The sequence below is a fragment of the Venustampulla echinocandica genome (assembly GCF_003357145.1).
Source record: "Venustampulla echinocandica strain BP 5553 chromosome Unknown scaffold_2, whole genome shotgun sequence".
NCBI lineage: Eukaryota > Fungi > Ascomycota > Leotiomycetes > Helotiales > Pleuroascaceae > Venustampulla > Venustampulla echinocandica.
In genome coordinates, this window is record NW_022474207.1 from 3,770,885 (window position 1) to 3,782,225 (window position 11,341).

Consider the following 11,341-nt stretch of genomic DNA (forward strand, 5'->3'; position numbering starts at 1 on the left):
CTCGTTCGAGGATCACTCAAAAAAGACGACTCCAGACTCTGTAGTGGCGGGAGCATTACTTTCTTAGTTCTAGACCGACTATTTCGCCAGCGATCTAGTGGAAAGTTGGTTGATTCATTTTATTTTCTCGAGAAAGCGACCAGCTTTGTTCATTCGTTTGCTTCATTTGATAAAGCGAGACATTTACTGTTAGGGAGGATAGGTAGCTGTTATGATACCTATTGGGAATCGGCGTTCGCATCTTCCGGTGTTCTCTTTCTTCGGCTGTACGAACTGGGTTTTTTTTTGGTTTTGAGAAGGCTGAAACGGTGGGCGGCTTGATGGGCATAGAAGAGAGTGGATATGAGGATGCAACATAGCTCTGTGTATTAAGAGAAGAAATGGCGAGAGGGTTAGGAGGTCGGAAACCGGGTCTGTATTTATAGGGATGGGTGGTTAGGGGGGGTGGAGGACGGGGTTGAAACAGGAAAGGGGGATTGGATAGAGGATCAAGAGGGAGCTGCGGCTGAGTGATAGAGTCGATAGCTGAAATAAATGATCAATGTGCTGAAGGTCCTGTCGGACTGTCGATTTTGCCTGCGTGCTTCTCCACCGGGAGATGGAACTGAAAGAGAAATCATGCAAGTGCATTTGAGTGCTTTAATTCTGCTCAGTTGGTATCTCACCCCAATTTCACGTGACACCTGGTCGAGGGGCGGTGAAACCCCATCTTCAATTTTCCGATCGACAAGGCCACTGGTAGAGTGGCTGAATATACCTAAGCTAGTTGGGTACTGCGTCGTGAAAGACGATGTGTTGGTGGCCTGCGAAATAAGTGTTTCGGACTATATGCACCAGCCTCTAGGCAGATGTTGTGGTACACATGGTCTGCCTTGCCGCACACTGCAGTGTCTTGTCACAGTAAGCCATGAAAGCGTACCAATAAAATAACGATAATAACCTCCGACCTCCGACCTCCGCAAGGCAAGTCCAAAAACGAATGTGATAGAATGAGGCTGACAAGAATACCAAGATTTACCGTCAAAGTAGCAGATAAATAAATACCAATTATGCCTATTACATTCCCTTTACTGGACGGTACCTCGCCATTACCGAATGCGCCAACCCAGCTATCGCTGCTATACATCTTAATCCTACGCGTGCACATCAAATATCAGATCACGGTATGGTTAAACTGCTTCATTATACCTGTAAGTATCATGAATCTGTAATGTTAGCATTTCTAACATCCTTAGTTTCTCCAAATGACTTCGCAAACTCGCAGGGCCCTCTGATGGTAATTTTGCGGTATAAGGGGTTGTGTTACCTTCAAACCCCCAGACCCACCGAGTAATCCGGCGATCGAGATAGGTAATAAGGATTTTTGCTCATTCGCGGTACTGCACGTCGGCAAAGCCACCGCGAAACCATGTGGTTATGTCCTCCCCCACTAAGGCCAGTCGCTGGGTGGCGCATTCGGCTGAAGCGTACGAGTACCTTTGGGCTTGTAGACCGCCGCTCGAGTATGCATGGGGGCCAACAGACAATTTAAGGAACGAAAGCCCACCCGATGGCGATATGAGCTTTGCATTCTCACATTTCTCGCCCGTCATATTTTCAGCTTATCTATCTACAGCCAGTATAGAGATATAATGCGCAAGTTTATTCTCGATTCTCTGTCTCGCCCATCAGCTGGCTTACTTTCATTGTAGTGTCTACAAACGATATCATAGCATTGGCGTTCGGCATTGCTGCTACTGTGATTGGGGTCGCCACTGCGGTAATTACATGGAGAAAGCATGCCCCCGGAGATATATCAAGTGAGTCTACTATCTGTTTGAGTTCCATTGTTCGCCCATACTTACCATTCCGTTACCTTCAGGAGACATCGAACAACGGCCTCGTCAGTTTGATATTCAAAGCCAATTGCAGAGTCAGCAAAACATCGTCTTGCAAGAGGTACGATTAAGGAGGTGGAGCACAATGAGAAGTTAGCTTCTAGGAATGGAGTTGGGTTGAGCGACTCGGCCGAATAAACCTGGGGTCAACAGCCACGGACTCCTACTTCGGTGCTGTATGCGGCTGTGTTTGTTGAGACTTCACATTTCCGTAGTATACATTTTCCCCCTATGGTTACGAGGCTCATGATCCTAAGAGTAAATAAAACATTTACCAATTTCATATTTACCAATACTAGGCGGAATCAATATGAACGATGGATCTAACTACCTTGTTCTATGGTCATTTGCAACTGGTGAACACATACAAGCATTTGGTTGCTCTACCTCCGCAGTAAAATAATGTACAGCACCTAGGTACGTAGGTGAGATATGTTTCTTGTCTACTTCGATACACTTCGCACGCCCAGGTAGCTCGCTGGCAGATTATTTCTGACCCAGGCTGGGTTACCGGGTTCGAGCAGAAACAGCACTAAGACCGAAGCACGAACTACCCCTGCCGGTGGAGTGCGTGTGTACCGATTCTGGTAATACCCCCTGGTAGAGAGCGTGTTTACCGATTCTGGTAATACCCCCTGGTAGAGAGCGTGTTTACCGATTCTGGTTAGACCCTCCAGCGGAGAGCATGTGCCCGGCAGATTGGTTCCCTCCGGCGGGGAGCGTAAGCCGATTCTGGTTAGTCGCTCCAACAGTCACTTCAACAGTCACTTTAACAGTCGCTTCAACAGTCGCTCCAGCGTCAATTCAAACCCGACCAATCACTTTCGCAACGCTCTGTTCTCGACATGGCTGGGGTGACTAAAGGTCAACGTCCTTGCCAGGGAGTCAGGAACCGCTGGCATTCAACGGCAATACGCACCTTTCGGTAGCGCTATCGCTATTTTAACGACCGCTAGATAAACTCAGGGGGTAGTAATATAAAAGCAGCAACCGTCAACCCTAAAAATAATATCGTAGATTATACAACACAATAATGATCACATGACTTATATTACAACCAAAAATACCACATCAATCCTTTTTTAGATTGAGGATTCTTAACATACCCTACCTATTATTGCTATTAGGCTCATTTTGCGACGGGGAAAATGCCATAAAAATTAATTTGGCATTACGCATCATCCGTGAATCGAACACTACCTCGGCCCTAGGTACCTAGGCCAACGGGCTCTTCTAGCAGGACCTAGGGGTTTATGAAACAATCTTCTTTAAGGCTCCTCCAAGGACAAAGACCAAACTCTTTTAAGCTACTTCAGGGACCAAAAACAAAGCTTCAGCAGGTTAAAAAAAAGCCAAAAAATGTATGGATTAGAGTCGCTCTTGCATCATCCGTGAATCGAACACGGGGCCCATCGAGCTTGTGATCACGTGATGAATCACGTGATTATATGGCAACGATGGATTTTACCACTAAACCAATGATGCGGCTTTGAATCTACCAACTACACCACAGGTGCTTGTGCTGCTGTTGAGGTTATTTGATTATTTCAATACATATTGATGGTGTGGTGGGTTTTCGGCTAGGCGAACGCTGGCCAATAGCGGGCCGAGCTGTGGAGCCTGGTGGCGGACGGGTACATGGGGCTACGGACGACAGCCACTCGGATCTAGTCCTGGGTGTACGAGGTCCATCGTAGTAGACATTCTACATACCTCACCTACGTACCTAGGTAGGTACTGTACATTATTTGACTGCTGAGGTAGAGAAACCAAATGCTTGTATTTGTTCACCAGTTGCAAATGATCATATAACATGGTAGTTAGATCCTTCGTTCATATTGATTCTGCCTAGTTTTGTTAAATATGAATTGGTAAAAGTTTTATTTACTCCTAGGATAATGAGCTCAAAACCAGCCTTGCAGGCCTTGTAGTTCTTTTCGCATTTTCCGTCCTTCTCAAGGATCACTATCCCCCTATTTTAGATGCCCTAAGCCGATCTCCTCATCCAAGCGTCGGTCGGGCTAACAGCTTCAGCTATTTGCTTGCTATGACGACTATACTACAAGAAGTAGCGTGTAAATAACGTGTCGTAGAGTTTCTTGTATATCCTTACACACAAAGCCAACTCTCGCTCGAGCTGATTTTAACCCCTAATTTGTCGCATTAGGTGGCTGCAGGCTTGCCCATACTCCGTCCGGAGCACTTCATGGACCAAATGTATTGTTTTTGTACAGTAGAAGGCGAATTGGGTGTCGCTAATTTTTAGTTAATTATTTTTAGCGGGGGTCAAATTCTACTGACATCTGTGGCTATGCACCCAGCCTATTTTGATCAAAACATTATTAAAAGAAAAGTTTGAGACCATGCTGATGAAACGATAGTGATATAGACGGCGTTAATTGATGCCTGAGATCTCATAAGTAAACTCCTCTTAGATCTAGTGAACGCCTTCTTGCTTGATCGAAAGGCCTACTCTTTTGAGCCGACGCCCATTCAGCAAACTTCACCTAGTTTCCTCTTCGATTGAGCGGATTTCTCTACTAGAACTCCAACGATCTCTTGTGTGATGTAAACCTCATCTCCCCTTCGATCAAGTGGTACGGTACTGCTTTAATTTCTTGATCGAATTGAAAGAAAGCTGACCACCGTAGGTACCTGCCCGAGAACAAGACAATTTTCTTTTGATACAGAACGAATTCCACGATAACTATGCGGCAACCAAAGTATGCGGCAACCAAAGTAGATTCTAGCCACTCCTTTCAATAGACGCCACGCCTCCAAACCAACCTGTACCTAGAGCACTACGGAGGTTCGAGCTCCCATCACATCACAACCGCAAGAAGATTGAACCCAGCCCAACCAACAAGGAACTTCCATAAACCATTCATAGTACCAGTAGCGCCTGCAACGCTGCTAGAAGAAGCAACATCCACACCAACCTGGCCAACTCCATTACTGACGCTGGTAAACTTTTCGGTCCCACTAAGATTATCATCATCTTTGGCCAGTATATCACCGTTTCCAAAAGTGCATTGTTGCCCAGTATGTGTTCTATCCGATTGGACAAGATTGCAATTGCCAGAAGAAGTAGCTGTTCTCGCTACTTTGGTGCTAATTCGAGGTTAGGGTGCAGCATGGGGCCCCATGGGGTGGGTTTTGAGATTTCAACCCACCCATGGGGTGGGGCGTACTTTTACGACCCAGCCTATGGGCGCCCCATGGGGGTGGCTTATGGGGCAACGGGTGCCCATGGGGCATGTGAGTTATCATGTGATCTCTTATATAATAATAAATAGCGATTTATTCTAGAAAAAGAAATCTATAAACTCTTTATATATATTTTCAATATAAAGAATAGAGTAAGATATAAATAATATTATTAATAATTAAATCAATAGAGTTATAAATTAAATTATTAAATTATTAAATTATTATTAAATTATTAATTAAATTATTAATTCATTGATTCATTGATTCATTGATTCATAGCCCTTAACTACTATGACTACTGCAACTGCCAGATGGGTATATTGCTCTGTCCATAACGCCGTAAAAAGTCAAGTAAAAACAATTACAGCCCATGCTAAATACCTGGCACCTCAGATCCTGTCATAAGCATCCGCAACTGACGCAGGAGTTTCATATCTTTCTGCATAATTGTTACACGCTTTCCATGAATCGCCAGGAGGTTTGCCACTAGTAAAGTTAGTAGAGGGTTAGTAGACAGCTAAGATGTACTTACTTTCGAATTCCTTGGTAAGAAAAGCTTCAGCTGCCGATTGAATAGCTTCTAGAGCACTAGCTTGGAATCTTATGAAATGATGTTGCAGATCACCGCGTGTGATTTCACGGACTAGACGAACAAATGGTGCTTTGGGGAGAAGCATTAGTTCGGATTTCTGGTAGTAGCGAATTTCACGAAGTGCAAGAGCTATAAATATCAGCAAATTGTACAAGGTTAGTAGAAGGTTAGTAGACTTACTTCCAGGCCTTACACGGCGGAGTTGTGCATTGGGATTTTTATCCTTGGTAGGGTGGGCCTTATAGATTGGCGTTCGCAGGTTTTCAGTTTTCTTCTTCTTGCCCTTTACTGGCTTCTTTCCACGAGCAGGCTTGGGGCGGCGGGGTGCTTTGGTAGGAGCTTTTCGCGGTGCTTTTTTTGCTCCTTTACGGACTCCCTTTTTCTTCCCTGCCAGGGCACTAGCCAAAGGTCCTTGTCCAGGGACGAATCCAGCATCTGGTCCAAGGTCATCATCGCCATTTTCCTCCCCGACCTGGTCAGCACCGAAATCAGACTCAAAGTCAGACTATTACAATTTAGCATATAATAAGGTTAGTAGAGGGTTAGTAGACTTACCATAGCAGAAGGTATAGCAGCAGGCTAGGCGAAAACTTGAAAGTGAGCTTTGTTTTTATTTTCAGACGCGACGCGACGCGACAAAGTAGCTAGGCAAGTGAAGTTAGTATTCTATACCTAAAATAATAGTAGGTAGGGGCTATAGGGGCTTACCAGCTTAGTTAGGTTAGTTGACCGATAAATAGAAGGTAAGGTTGTAAAAGGTGGGAGAAATTTACTTTATGCTGACTGGCTGCCTGAGCTCGCTTAATCGGCTCACCGCCCAAACGCGCTTAGCTTAATTTCTTCAACCTCTCCAGCTTTCGAACTTTTAAACCTTACACCTCCGCCCCACAACACTCTACCTTAGACCCTGCACCTTGCAACTTGGGCTTCTACCAATAAAATGCCTCCAAAGCGCTCTGCAACGGCAGCTGGTCTAAATGACCAATCACGCTCTGCAGTAAGTAGCTCTGGTGCCTACTAACCTGTCTACTAACCTGTCTACTAGCCTCCTCCACCTATGCCCTCGACCCCGCCAGGCGGCCTGTCTACGAACCATAACACCGTCAAGGTGCGTGCCCGTCAGCAAATGCTGAAGGCAGACCCGGGAAAATGGCAGCGCGAAAAGGCCCGGGAACGTGATAGGGCAGCAAAAAGCTATGCAGTTAGAAAGTTAAAGCGCACTGATGGATATAAGAACTCGGATCAGACACAGCAGCAAGCACTTATTACACGTGCGGAAGCTGATGTTATGGCTGGCCGGATTAGAGATAAAGTCGATTATGATTCAGTGGTTCAGGCGCAGAAAGATCTACTGGCTGAGAATTGGGACGATATCGAGGATGAGGATGAGGAGCTCACAAGGGCAGATGATTTGGCCAATAACGAGGTCATTCCTGTTCTTGCAAATAGTAAAATTCAGGACCAACTCCGGCTAGTAAGTTTATTCTTGACTAATATTTTACCGAATATAACTAATATTTGAATAGAAGGCTATGTTATTTGGATACGATCTCTGGAAAAGCCACTGGATTAGCACCTATGCCAGTCTTCGTGAAAAATTACACCGACTCTCTCGACGTGGCTATTATGAGATTAATGCGGCGTCTTACAAAGCAACTACTGCTCGGTAAGTTTTTCTATATAAGGTTAGTAGACGTCTACTAACCCTTGCAAGGCACCAACCATTTGTTCAACTTGCCCCCACAGATTACTTTGAGCCATCCGAGATTGCAATGTGGAGCAGTATGCAGTCATGGAACAGAAAAGAATGGGTTGAATTGCCTGGCCCTGCGCGTTGGTGGAATGGAACTGATGATATAGCTTGTGGGTTTGTTGGATCCAAGGATGCACAAATCTGTGCAAATGCTTTCCTACTTGCATTTGTTCCAGAGCGGTTTAAAGTAACTGCGGCACAGCTGTTTTTTCACCCTTCTACTATTGTTAATAGCGATAGTTTCTCGGTGGATATTTCTTCAGAACTCCTAGCAGTACTGGTTTAGATAATTAAGTAGAGCAGATACAAATAACTCTTACTAAGTCTTATATAGTTGTATATTGTGAATAAAGTATAAAGTAGTATAATATATTTATGTAACTAATTCTACTTAAAGAATAGTTTTAACCTTTTTTATTTTAGTAAGCTTAGCTAGTCTGTACTACTGTATGTAGTACGTAATAGATATCAGTACATATTAAGATTCGAAGTCCCTATTATTATCTTTTCTAAGTTCTAACTCTTGATTCCAAAATCGAAACTTATATCTCCCCGACAATTACAAGTCTACTCTTTGTTACTAATACAATGAACGCTTCCCAAGAACCCAATTTCGGCAGTGATTCCCAGTTTATGGATGAGCTTGTATTATCGTCGTCTGCCTTCCAGTCATCCCCCCCCAGAGTCTATAATACATCGGATATCAATCAAGAATCCGTATTACAACGTATTGGAAAGTATCAGCAGTTCTACCAATGGTCAGTAGCCCAGAAGCACGAGTTCGAGTTATGGTGGTCCGGGACTTCCTGGTACGCTGCTAATAATGCACTACCTCGCCCAGCTTCACTTAAGTGGGAAGGATCGCGGACTTCAACAAGCTGGTCAAACTATGCCCAGGGCGCACATATTCGAGATGGGAAGCCTGCGGTAGTATGTCTCTCTTGTCAAGAGGTTTTATCACATCCGAATTCGAAGAGTATATCAACAGGGACGAAGGCATTGATTGCACACACCCGGTCAGACAAGTGCAAGAAGGCTCTTACTCGCAATAATGGTACAATATATCGTCAGTCGACTATATATGAATCACATAGACAAGTGGTATGTTACATATAGTAAGAGGGTTAGTAGACTCTACTAACTTATTCAATAGGCTGTTTCCACACCTCGTTACGATGATATGACCTCGACTGGATTCGTTGTTCGATTTATCCTCTCACTCCACCTCTCTTTTCGTACAGTCGAAAATGAAAAGTTTCGCGAACTAGTTCAGCATCTATGTCCAGGGGAAGCTATGGTATCTGCGTCTACGATTCAGCGGCGGATTATGGATAAAGTACACCAACTAGGTCCAGCTGCATTGAAGAATCGAGTACCAAATGCATCGGTTGCAATTACACTAGATTGCTGGACTAGTCCAACTAATATTGCCTTTATGGCAGTTAACGTTCACTATATCGATTCGTCTTGGAATTTTATCACGGAGCTTATAGGGTTCGAACCATTGACTTCTACACATTCCGGGCTTGATCTTGCAGAAGTTCTATTCAATGTACTAGAGCAGTTTGGGATACGGGAGTTAGTACGAACTATTACTGCAGATAATGCAAGTAATAACAAAACACTTGTTGCTGAGATGAACGAGCTTCTTACCAAAGCTAGAACTTCGAAGCTTACAGTAGCTGGCCGCTCTATGTTCCCGCAGCAGATTGTTAGTGTTCCTTGTCTTTCTCATATCTTTCAATTAGTCCTGCAGGCGATCCTTGGGGGTATCCGGGTAAACCCGACCAACGACGAGCTCAAACAGAATTGGCATACTATAGATGAGGAGGAGTTTCAGTCCGAACAAGGGTCCCAGGGGCTGCCGTTTACTCTGGCAAAGGTATGTACTATGTCTACTAACCCTCTACTAACCTTTAACTAAATTTACCAGGTTCGAAAACTAAGCATATATATCAATTCAAGTCCACAACGCCGGATTACATTCGATAATATACAGCGATCGCTTGCAAGGAATAATAAACCACCTCTTCGGCTTATTCAAGATGTTAAGACTCGGTGGAATTCGACATGTTTAATGTTAATCCGCGCAACGAAATTACGCTTGTCGATTGACGAGTATACACGCCGGGGTACACCATCTATGTTTCGTCTTACTGAACATGAGTGGAAGCAGGTCGAGTATCTTATTGATCTTACAAAACCATTTGTACTTTTAACAGACCAGATCGGACAGTCGAAAGGGATTTCAATTGGCGCAGTATATACGTTCTATGATATAGCGTTTACACATATCGAACAAATGACTGCACAGCTCGAAGTCAAGGTTGGGCGAAGGCATGGACCACAGATAAAGTGGATACAGGAGTTACTAGTAGGGCTAGGCGCTGCACAGGAAAAGCTCCGAAAGTATTACACTGAAACATACAAAGACCTTGGATCGCTTTACGCCTTTGCAATGATATTAACACCTGGATTTAAAACATCATCGTTTCAAACAGATAGTGGGCTTTCTTCTACTGAGTTTGGTACTGACTGGGAATACGAATATACCTCGCAGCTAACCTCTATATATACTAAGAAATATCAGAAAAAGGGGGACTCTGTACATAAACGTCAGAAGCCGGCCCGTGCTCGTCACGACTTACACTTGATTCTTAGCTCGACTTGGGGCAGGAATTGGCTAGGTACAAATACTGATAATGACGAGTCAGAATTGGAGAGGTACCTTCGGGAATGTAAGTGCTCCGCTCTACTAATCTTCTACTAACCTTCTACTAACCTTTTTTTGATTCTAGCTCCAAAACTGCCAAGTGATAGTAGGACCGATCTAGAGTGGTGGAAGGACCAAGAGGCCGAGCTACCCGCATTAGCTGCTTTTGCACGAGATATTTTGGCCACTCCAGCTGCAGCTGTTAGTGTTGAGCGCGTATTTAATGTTGCAAAGGATGTCTGCGATCCACGTCGAGCAAGGCTAGCTCCACTCACGATCCGAGCAATTATGCTTGGACGCTCATATGATGAACTGCCAGCTAATGATGATATTGGAACGACTATGGTAGACGAGCTTACTCTCGAGGAGCAAGATCAAGAAATAAGTCGCCGTGAGGAGGAGTTCAAGGAAAGGTTAACGACAAGTTATATTAGCGACGAAGATGAGGCCGAAGTCGAAGCTTACGCTGCTAATTATGCAATAAGTCGTCGTATTAGCCCGAAAAAGATTGCTGGCGCTTCGCAATCTTTACATCAAGAAACCCCTCGTAGGATACGGCGGGAACGATATATTGCTGCCTTGGAAGCAGAGTCGAGTACTAGCCGCCGTCAAAGCCGGCAGGTATATGACCTTGAGAGCTCGCCTCCTCCAAGTTCTCCTACTCCATCTTCTAATCAGCTAGTAGGAGAAAAGGAAAGTGCGAGTATCCCTACTATAGGTTCAGATATCGACTTTGCAATACCACTTCCGCGTCAGAGACAGTCGACTACACCTACTCCAATAGAGTCATACTCTGCTAAACGTAAAGCAGACTCTCTTTCCAATACTACGACTCGACAAACCTCTCGAAAAAGGATTCCCAAACTTATATTTAGTCCTCAAAAATAGTAGTATAATATATAATAATATAATATTATACTACTTATATATATAAAGTGATTCTGTTGAAATTGTACTCTACTAACCTGTCTACTAACCTGACTTTAATTCTATATAAAGTTATGTATATATTAAAATTATGACAGTGTATTATAATTATGATAGTGTATAATTAAACCCATGGGGCCCCATGATTGGGGTATACTTTTCGTACGCCCCAGCCCCATGCCCCATGGGGCAGGAAACTCGACGCCCCACCCATGGGGGCGCCCCAGCCCATCTGGGGCGTGGGTAATGGGACCCCATGCTGCACCCTA

General features: G+C 44.3%; 2 protein-coding genes across 2 annotated transcripts; one reads left to right on the top strand and one right to left on the bottom strand.

Annotated features, from left to right (window-relative positions):
• Positions 1 to 4,699: 4,699 nt before the first annotated feature.
• Positions 4,700 to 6,237, bottom strand: BP5553_05636 (uncharacterized protein; the record flags this gene model as incomplete). The annotated part of the gene is made up of 6 exons (XM_032014259.1): positions 4,700 to 4,977; positions 5,069 to 5,152; positions 5,469 to 5,573; positions 5,620 to 5,808; positions 5,860 to 6,184; positions 6,235 to 6,237. The coding sequence occupies 6 exons, from the start codon at positions 6,235 to 6,237 to the stop codon at positions 4,700 to 4,702; spliced, it is 984 nt and encodes a 327-aa protein (XP_031870859.1).
• A 382-nt stretch (positions 6,238 to 6,619) lies between these two features.
• BP5553_05637 (uncharacterized protein) lies at positions 6,620 to 7,718 on the top strand (the record flags this gene model as incomplete). The annotated part of the gene is made up of 4 exons (XM_032014260.1): positions 6,620 to 6,676; positions 6,725 to 7,153; positions 7,206 to 7,345; positions 7,394 to 7,718. 4 exons carry the CDS (start codon positions 6,620 to 6,622, stop codon positions 7,716 to 7,718), a joined length of 951 nt encoding a protein of 316 aa, XP_031870860.1.
• Between the last annotated feature and the right edge of the window lie 3,623 nt (positions 7,719 to 11,341).